Raw genomic sequence first — 9972 nt, 5'->3', positions numbered from 1 at the left:
GCAGCAGAGTCCGACCCCGGGTTGTTCCATCCGCAGCAAACAATTCCTAACTCGCTCCAGGTCTTCCTTCTTAGCTGAGTGGGTTGAACCCCGCGGAAGTAACCCAGCCCATTATGATGATCCAGCCAATCACCGCGTGACCTGCTCGGACGGGGCGGGATCGCGGCGCTTCCCTCGGTCGCTCAGAGCTGGGTTCCGCGTTCCAGCCCCGCCCCAGGCTCTGGGCCAATCCCCGCGGCGGGGCAGAGCGTCCCCGAGGGCGGTGCCCCGCAAACCACGTGGCCCGGAAGGCGCCGAGGCCAAGTAGGTGGTGGGTTACTTGGCCCGGAGCGGGCGAGGGGACGCGTGGGCGGAGCGGGGCTGGCCAGCCTGGTCCCCCATGACCCGCTGTCCTGTGCCCTCTCCCAGCGATGGGCGTGCAGCCCCCCAACTTCTCCTGGGTGCTTCCGGGCCGGCTGGCGGGGCTGGCGCTGCCGCGGCTCCCCGCCCACTACCAGTTCCTGTTGGACCTGGGCGTGCGGCACCTGGTGTCCCTGACGGAGCGCGGGCCCCCTCACAGCGACAGCTGCCCCAGCCTCACCCTGCACCGCCTGCGCATCCCCGACTTTTGCCCGCCGGCCCCCGACCAGATCGACCGCTTCGTGCAGATCGTGGACGAGGCCAACGCACGGGGAGAGGTCAGCGGGCGGGGTCAGCGCAGGGAGGGAGGGGCCTGGAAGGTCAGCGGGGGACACGGGCGGAGCTGGGGAGACCGGGCCTGGAATAACTTAACTGGGCTCGGGGAGGCAAACAGTAGGGCCGGGAGACGGGGAAGCCATTGCGGGGGAGGGAAGCGCTAAACGGAAGGAACTAAAGAGAGGGCGAAGCAGTGCGAACGGGGCTTGAGGAGGGGCAGTGAAAACCAGCTAATACTGTGAGTTGAGAAGGAGCAGGGTATGGACAGACACCTGGGAGAGGTGGGGGTTGAAGTCAGGTGGAGGCTGTTTACCATTTTCTAGAGTAAAGCTGTCCAAATATAATGGAACCTAAGTGGCTCCATGCAATGTTAGTTTTTCTAGCAACCGCATTCTTAAAAAGCGGGGAAGCAGATAAAATTAACTTTGGTGATCTTAATGAGATATTTTCATTCTTTTTTCTACTACCTCTTCATACTCTGTTGGCGTTTTTCACACTATATCTCAATTTGGACTAGCCACATTTCAAGTACACAGTAGCCACAGTAGCCGTGGCTACTGGCTTCTGTATTGAACACCGCAGGTGGAGGGCTGTGCGGAGGTGGACAGCTCTTGAACCAGCCACTGCAGAGACCTCCTAGCCAGCTAGTGCAGGGACAGCCCTCCCTGACTTTGCTGCAGAGCCCTGGACCTGGCACAGAAGAAGGAGCTGTGGAGAGAACCAAGTGAGGGGCAGGAAACAGTTATGGGGGGGGGGGAGTTGAGTGGCACCCATCGAGCCCCCTCTTCGTAGGCTGTGGGAGTGCACTGTGCTCTGGGCTTTGGCCGCACTGGCACCATGCTGGCCTGTTACCTGGTGAAGGAGCGGGGCTTGGCTGCAGGAGATGCCATTGCTGAAATCCGACGACTACGACCCGGCTCCATCGAGACCTATGAGCAGGAGAAAGCAGTCTTCCAGTTCTACCAGCGAACGAAATAAGGGGCCTCAGTACCCTTCTACCAGGCCCTTACTCCCCTGCCCCATGTTGTCGTTGGGGCTAGAGATGAAGGGAAGTGGACTAAAGTATTAAACCCTCTAGCTCCCATTGGCTCAAGACACTGAAGTAGTCCACCCCTGCAGGCAGGTCCTGATTGAAGGGGAGGCTTGTACTGCTTTGTTGAATAAATGAGTTGTACGAACCGGGGCACGTTGCATGGTACTTTATAAAGCATTCCCACACATCAACTAATTTCAGCCTCACTGTAGCCCTGTGATACAGGAAACACAGATGGGCCATCTCTGTTCTTTGGATGAGGTGGGCAAAGCTCAGAGAGGCCCATCTTCACACTTGTAGAAAGTGGAAGGATGGGCCGGAACAGCAACACACGTCTTCAATCCCTTGAAGATGCTGAAATGCTATGTATCTGCTCCCTGACAATATTTGATGTGTTTTCTGGGGGAGCTAGTCAATGAAAAGGATTCAGGTCCAGAGTGGCCTGGCCTTCTGGCATTCCCAGGTCTCTGATGCTCACAGGCCAGGAGGCCCCTCCGTGTAGGCCCACCTGCTGCACACTTGTCACCCTTGTTTATCTGGGGGTAGAGACAGCCTGGATGTCGCACTCACAGATAACCACCATCTCCACCTCCCCAGGGCTGGGCGTCTCTCACCAACCTCAGGTGCTGCTCAGCTCATCTGGGCTCTCTGGCCCGTTCTGCTGCCCCACAACCTCAGGCCAAAGGACGTGAGAACAGAGCCAATCTAGGCAGTTACGCAGAGCAGATATTTAACAATTAAATGAAGAGTCCAGGGGTCTAAATCTTGGCCATGTTTCTCAGATGTTATCTCCAGTTATCCCCTATTGGACCCCATTCTGCCCCCCTGTTGGGCCCCGTTTTGCCAGCACCACTATACTTTTGACTTAGAGATGGGAAGAATGGCATATATCCGCCCAATGGACTCTTTGCTCTAGGTCTGCCTGTGCTCTTTTCTGCAATAGCAGGCTGAATAAAATAGAAATTCACCATAAAATGTGTGAGTTCCTGTACGTACCTGTATGAGTTCTGTTAGATCTGGAGGCCACACAGTGGGATGAGACACGATTCCTGCTCTCGGGAGCTCAGCCTGCCGGAGAAGATGGGCACAGAGTCCACCACAGACAATGGATGCTATTGTAGACATGCATTCCACTTCCAGTGGAGACATAGAAGAGGGGGGAGTCAAGGGCTTCCCTGTAGATCTCATCTTTTGTATCCTAGACCAGAGACAGGCCTAGCCAACTGGTGCTCCTTTCTGCTGCTTTCCCCCTTCCACTACTAACCACCCAGTTCATCCCTGTCCAACTCAACCTTAAACGAGATACAGCTGAAGTCTTGCCAATCTAAGGCCATAAGATGCCCTCTCCCCAGTTTTCCTTCATTTGTCAAATCTGAGTGATCAGTTCTTCAAGCTGAGTCCCCACCTAGCCTACTCAGGTGAGGATGTCTCCCAAAGAGAAGAAACCCACACATTCCAGGCATTCTAGCTGCAACAGAGGAATGAGAATGCAAATAGAGGATGTACTGACACCCTTACCCTCCTGTCACCAAAAGTTCTGTCTACCCTGCTCTCCCCCATCCACCCCTCCCCCAACAGTATGGCCCCATTCTGTTTCTGATGCAAACCAGAACATCTTCCAAAGGGGTGTTTGTGTATTTTCATGTGAAGGGAGTAGGGCATGAAGGGTGTGAATGGGCCACTTCCTGAACCCCTCCCCTCCAGTCTGAGGGCTTACCAGGATGGAGAGAGAGAGAGAGAGGTGTGAGGCATGAAGCTTCCCTGAGTTCATGTCTCTACTCTGATCCTCACCTGCTAGGCCATACAACCAATCGTTGCCCTTTCTGCCTCTTTGTTCCTGTGTCACTCCATCCTCCCCATATCTCTGCACTGTGGAAGAGGAATATGCCCTTCCCTTCCTCCTAAGGCTCCCGCAAAGGAAACAAAATTTTTCTAACCCCATTAAAGCCCTGTGTACTGCCTCCATCCCCATAATTTAAGCAAGTCTCCTCTGCCTCAAGAGTTCCTTAGGGAAATACACATATAATTAAGTGCTTAAGGAAACTGCTTTTTAAATAAGTAAGAGTTCGCTTGAAATGAAAAACTCTGCCCTTATCCATCTACCTGAGGGTTAGCCTGTGGCTTCCTTTGGGCTCATTTCCACTCCCAGTTGTTTTTGTCTTCTCACCAAGCCCTCTTATGTCTATGGCTACCAATAAGGGGTAACAGACTAGCCATGTCCCCTTTCTACGCTGAGATAGATGATCCGTGCCACCATCTAAAAAGAACATTCGCCTTAAACCAGGATATCTCAACTATTGATATTTGAAAGTGGGTGATTCTTTGTTGTTGGGGCTGTCTGTGCATTGTTGGATCTTTAGCAGCTTGCCCAGCCTCTATTCACTAGATGCCAGTAGGATGCCCCTGCTCCCCCCAGTTGTGACAACAAAAATGTCTCTATACATTGCCAAATGTCCCCTGGGGGAGCAAAATCGGCCTCAACTGAGAACTGCATCAGACCAACAAGCACCGGATGCAGTCATTGGCTTTCATTTCCTCTGGGAGTGGAGGTGGGAACATACTTGGTAATGTCTCCTGTGGATGCACACATCTTAATAGGACAGAAAGGACCAACTCAAACCTCCTACCTTTTCAAGCAATGTCTGGTAGCCATCCCTGGTCCCTCAGCCTTTTTCCTGGCTGGTTTCCCAAGACAGTGATAGACACCATTAACTTTCCATATTCAGGAGACTTTGATTCTCAATGAGCTGCTGATGGGCACAGCTGCAGTAACATCTACTCCCACCCCCATGTTTTTTTACGTTTAATTCATGTTTATTCTCTGGTACGTGATCAGAGTTCTCTGCTGAACGGAGGCTTCTCTATCTGGAAAACATCCCTTCATATCATTTGGGCTCTGCAGCAGTCACCTCTTGGGTTCTCCTTTCAGAAAATTATCCAGTTGCAGAAACAACTGGAAGCAGGTCAGAAGGAGCACCAGCCTTAAACCTTAACCTTAACAAGCACCTTCTTTGAGAAGATTCCTCCTCATCCTTCCCTGACTGGGGCCCTTTTGCTCTCTGGGTTCTGGATTCCATGACTGCCTCACAAGCCATGTATCCCAACATAGGTGTCCTGCTGCAGAGAGGACTGGAGTGGGGAAATAGGCCACACACTGCATACACTGAGACTGGCATACACTGAGACTGGCACACACCTCCCTTGGAGCTATACTTGGTCATCACCCTTACATCCTGATCCATTCATAACACGTGGGGCTCCTGTCCACAGGAGGCTCATCACTGCTCTTCCTCTGGCTGACGAGGTCCCACCTGCCCCCCCATTATCCCCAAGATCTAGTCTTCCCGGGGCAATGGTGAACACATTACCTGGGGCAGAGATTTGATCCAAACCATAAACCATTTCCCAGAAAGAACTGCACCCGTGTGCCAAGCTTCAAATCAAATGTTCTGCTGTCTGTATCCTGCCATTCTTTCTGAGAATTTGGTCTCACAGGATTGCTTTGTCACAAAACAATGTCAATTACCACAAATGCATTTTGCATTTTGTCATGACCGTACTTTTCTTATAGGATCATAATTGCCATCATTTACAAAGTGCTTACCATGTAGCAGGTGTTTTACATACATTGTGTTATATTATTTTATCCTTACAACTCTGCAAGTCATGTATTTCCCCCTTTTTATAGATGAAGGGACTGAGATTTAGAGAGATAAATAACATGCCCAAAGCCACACACTGTTGATGGAGCTGAGATACAAACTCAAGTTGTAACTTCAGAGCTCATGTTTCTTTGGCCAGGCATCCCACTTGCCAAGACTTTTCCTGGTTTCAGCCCACAAAGGCATCTGCCTTCATGATTAGAGGCTGGCCTCATGGACCATCTCATCAACATGGCTTCCAATGACCATCCTTTTTATTCTCTTAGGAAGCCAAAGAACAACGCTGCATCTGACACTCATGTCAATAGTACCTGAATTATGTGCTTCTCCTTAAAATGTGGCCCAGTGACATTTTGGGCTGGATGATAAAAAATAAAAATAAATTAAAAATGTGGCCCGAGTATTTAAGAGCAAAATAGTGACACTGATTTATCAGGGTGGTTCTCTCACATCCACTATTATCTAATTCAAAGCAAACAGATATCCTTATCTGGCATGACAGTCTTAAGGCATGTGTGTCTGGTATCAAGGCTTCAAAAATGTCTTTTTATGTCTGATGATTTACTGAAAACCCTAATACCCTTTCTGTTTTCTTGTTGCTTGAGCCCTTAATGCATGCCAGGCACTGTGCCAAATGCTTTACAGACATTATCTCATTCCAGCCTCAAAAAAAAGAAAGAAAAGAAAAAACAAAACAAAACAAAAAATACCCTGTGAACAAAGTATTACAATAACCAGTGCACAGATGGATAAACTGACCCAGAGAGTTTAGGTGATCTGCCCACAGTCACCGAGTTGAGCAGGATTCAAACTTCGGGCTGTCTAGCTGTAAACCGCCGGTTGCCTTCCCTCTTGGGAGCAGAGAGAATAGACTTTGTTGTAATTAGAAAATATATAACAGCATCTCGTATTCCCCAGAATGGAGTCATCTGGACTCACAGGGCCATCGGTTGAGCTCTCCAATCACACGGCTTCCCCAGCACTGCTGCTCAATGTTCAGTGGCATAACTCTGACTTGGGAGTGCGCAGGCTGCCAGCACAGTCATCATCTCTAACAGGCTTCTGCCTCAAGCCTCCAACACCATCAAAAATATAATCCCCTGTTGACTTAGAAGTGAATTACATAAGCACTTCTTCCATTACTTTAAAATTTTTCTTTGGCTATTATGGATTTGAGGCATGCTCTTGAGAAGTCAGCATGCTTGTCCAAGCAAGCAGAAATTTAAGAAACACTTTGGTGCATGTCCATGCCTGAAATTGATGACTTATTTGCAACCTTGATAACAGAGTTTCTTGTGCCAATAAATTGCTTAAATTGCTTTGACAACTCTTTTACCCTATTTTTCCACTGACTTACTCTGTCACCATAGATATATAATCATGAAACAAATTAGTGATGTTTTCAATGTATGGCATTCAGTATGGCAAACAGTTCTGGGATTATTTCTCCGCTAGCTTTTATCAACAAAAAGAGTCAAACTCTAAAATATTTTAAGAGGTTTACTCTGAGTCAAATATGAGTGACCATGGCCTGTGACACAGCCCTCAGGAGATCCTGAGAACATGTGCCCAAGGTGATCGAGGTACAGCTTGGTTTTATACGTTTTAGGGAGGCACAAGACATCAATCATCAATCAGATGCATTTAAGAAATACATTGATTTGGTTCAGAAAGGTGGGACAACTCAAAGCAGGTGGGGAGGGGGCTTCCAGGCTACAGGTAAATTTAAACATTTTCTGATTGACAATTGGTTGAGTTTGTCTAAAGACCTGGGATCAATGGAAAGGAAATGTTCAGGTTAAGATAAAAGATTGTGGACCGGGCACAGTGGCTCACGCCTGTAATCCCAGCACTTTGGGAGGCCAAGGTGGGCGGATCACGAGGTCAGGAGTTGAAGACCAGCCTGGCCAACATGGCCAAACCCCATCTCTACTAAAAATACAAAAATTAGCTGGGCGTGGTGGCATGCACCTGTTATTCCAGCTACTCGGGAGGCTGAGGCAGGAGAATTGTTTGAACCTGGGAGGCGGAGGTTGCAGTGAGCAGAGATGGCGCCATTGCACTCCAGCCTGGGCAACAGGGTGAGACTCCGTCTGAGAAAAAAAAAAAGAAGAGAGAGATAAAAGATTGTGGATACTAAGGTTCTTTTGAAATCTTATAGTGGCTGCTCTTAGAGATAATAGATGATGAATGTTTCCTATTCAGGCCTTTAAAAGGTACTAGATTCTTACTTAATCTCTTCAGGATTGGGGGGCCTGGAAGAAAAAGCTCTAGCTATGTTAATAGAGATTCTTTACAGATGCACACGTCCCCCCACAAAAGACAGCTTTGCAAGACCATTTCAAAATATGGCAAAGATTTTGGGGTAAAGTAGTTTGACCTTCTTCTTTGTCACGTAATGTTATGCCAGAGTCACATTGGAAAGTAAGTCACAATATATAGGGTTAAATATAACCCATCTGATGAGAATTTGTGGTTTGAAGGTCATGACTCCCCAGACGCCTTAGATAGGAATTTGGGCAAGATAAAAAAAAATCAGAGCTCAGTCCTCACTTTTTAAATTATTATTGGTTTTATTTTTCTTTTTTGAGATGAAGTCTCACCCTGTCACCCAGGCTGGAGTGCAGTGGCACAATCTTGGCTCACTGCAACCTCCGCCTCCTGGGTTCAAGTGATTCTCCTGCCTCAGCCTTCCGAGTAGCTGGGACTACAGCCACCCACCACCACGCCCGGCTAATTTTTTGTATTTTTAGTAGAGATGGGGTTTCACCGTGTTAGCCAGGATGGTCTCGATCTCCTGACCTCGTGATCTGCCTGCCTCGGCCTCCCAAAGTGCTGGGATTACAGGCGTGAACCACCGCACCTGGCCAGTCCTCACTTTTACAGTAAACACACCACTGTATCTTCTTTAATAATATACATTGAGCATTAGTGACTCTACTCCAAACTCAAAGGGACCCCATGGGAAATATTAATCCATGCACCATCCCACAGGTGACACCACTTATCTTCTTCACTAGATTTTGTGTGCCCTTGGGCTCCCCCACGCCAGTGAAATTCACTGATTTTCATGTTTTCCGTAGGTACACTTCCTGAGATCTAGCTGTGGCTAGGTGCAGCCTAGAGCCATGGAATAGAATTAAAGTAGCCACACTGGGATCAAGCCTACAGGCAGAACCATGCCATTCTTGACCACCACCTGTAAGGACCTAAGGAATCCAATCATTTTCTTCATCTCCTTCCTCACCTTATATATTCCTCTCTCCCACAGGCTTTGTTCTCTTCTCTCTGCCTGTGTTGGGGGTCCACAGAACCACTCTCAGGTTGGATGTTTTGCTAGAAGGACTCACAGAACTCAGAAAAGCTGTTATACTCTTTTCTTTCCTCTCAAAATATTACCCTGTCTTTATATACTCTCGATTATAGTATATTACAATGAAAGGAAATGAGTTAAAATCAACAAAAAAAAAGAAAGGTATGGGCCGGGTACAGTGTGGCTCACCCCTGTAATCCAAGCACTTTGGGAGGCTGAGGCAGGTGGATCATGAGGTCAGGAGATTGAGACCATCCTGGCTAACACAGTGAAACCCCATCTCTACTAAAAATACAAAAAATTAGCCAGGATGGTGGCACGTGCCTATAGTCCCAGCTACTCGGGAGGCTGAGGCAGGAGAATCTCTTGAACCCCTGAGGCAGAGGTTGCAGTGAGCCAAGATCACACCACTGCATTACTGCCCTCCTGCCTGGGCAACAGAGCGAGACTCCGTCTCAAAAAAAAAAAAAGAAGAAGAAAGAAAGAAAGGTACATACGGCAGAGTTCAGAAGAAACTAGGCACAAGCTTCCAGTTTTCCTTTCCCAGTAAAGTCACATGGACAGTGCTTAATTCTTCCAGCAACAATGTATGACAGCACATACAAAATATGGCCAACCAAGGATGTTCACCTGAGCCTTGATGTCCAGCATTTTGTTTTTAGTTTAGTTTAGTTTAGTTTATAGTTTAGTTTAGTTTAGTTTTGTTTTGTTTTGTTTTGTGGGGGTAGTGGGGGGTCAGTCACGTAGGCATGCAGCATTCACATAACTCAGTCTCCAGCCCCAACACAGGTCAGACTGAAACAACATGGCCCAAAGCAGCCTAGGCATATAAAAACAGGTGCTCACCATAAATCACATTGTTAGCAGAAATGATCTGGCCTGGCTCATGGTGTCAGGTATACAAAGACACTCTTACCATGCAGGATATTTCAAGAGTTCAGAGGTCTCAGAAGCTAATCAAGGGCAATCTCAACGACCCTTGGAATGTGCAGGGTTTGGGCAATCCAGGTCTGCTGAGTTGATCTTTTACTGCACACTACTCCACACTACTTTTCCTGCACACTCTTTGTGCCCTCTCCACGTGACAGTCTGGGCAGGTGGGATGCTTTGCTCTCCAGCTCTTTGCCTAGCTCCCAACTCCTACTGACCCCTACTGGTCATAGTTTAAACATCACTTTTTCAGGAAAAGGTTTCCAACAGGCCCTCATGTATTCCCAAAGTATCTGTCCTACTTTGAGGCCCTTTGCTCGCCAATAATAATTCATTTAGTCATTTAATGTTTCTCTGTA

At 48.1% G+C, this 9972-nt stretch overlaps 1 protein-coding gene across 1 annotated transcript; it reads left to right on the top strand.

The window, feature by feature from the left end:
• Positions 1-220: 220 nt before the first annotated feature.
• Positions 221-2640, top strand: DUSP23 (dual specificity phosphatase 23). The gene is made up of 3 exons (XM_032154034.2): positions 221-303; positions 409-677; positions 1468-2640. Exons 2-3 carry the CDS (start codon positions 411-413, stop codon positions 1651-1653), a joined length of 453 nt encoding a protein of 150 aa, XP_032009925.1. The 5' UTR covers positions 221-303; positions 409-410; the 3' UTR covers positions 1654-2640.
• Positions 2641-9972: the final 7332 nt, after the last annotated feature.

Source organism: Hylobates moloch, unplaced genomic scaffold (assembly GCF_009828535.3).
Source record: "Hylobates moloch isolate HMO894 unplaced genomic scaffold, HMol_V3 SCAFFOLD_5, whole genome shotgun sequence".
In the NCBI taxonomy this organism is placed as follows: domain Eukaryota; kingdom Metazoa; phylum Chordata; class Mammalia; order Primates; family Hylobatidae; genus Hylobates; species Hylobates moloch.
This window is presented reverse-complemented; position numbering and strand designations above follow the sequence as displayed.

Bases quoted from the DNA above. Each gene is read 5' to 3' on its own strand.
- DUSP23 (XM_032154034.2), top strand. From the start codon at position 411: ATGGGCGTGCAGCCCCCCAACTTCTCCTGGGTGCTTCCGGGCCGGCTG. The intron at 678-1,467 runs GTCAGCGGGCGG...CCCTCTTCGTAG, and splicing joins AGGCCAACGCACGGGGAGAG to GCTGTGGGAGTGCACTGTGC.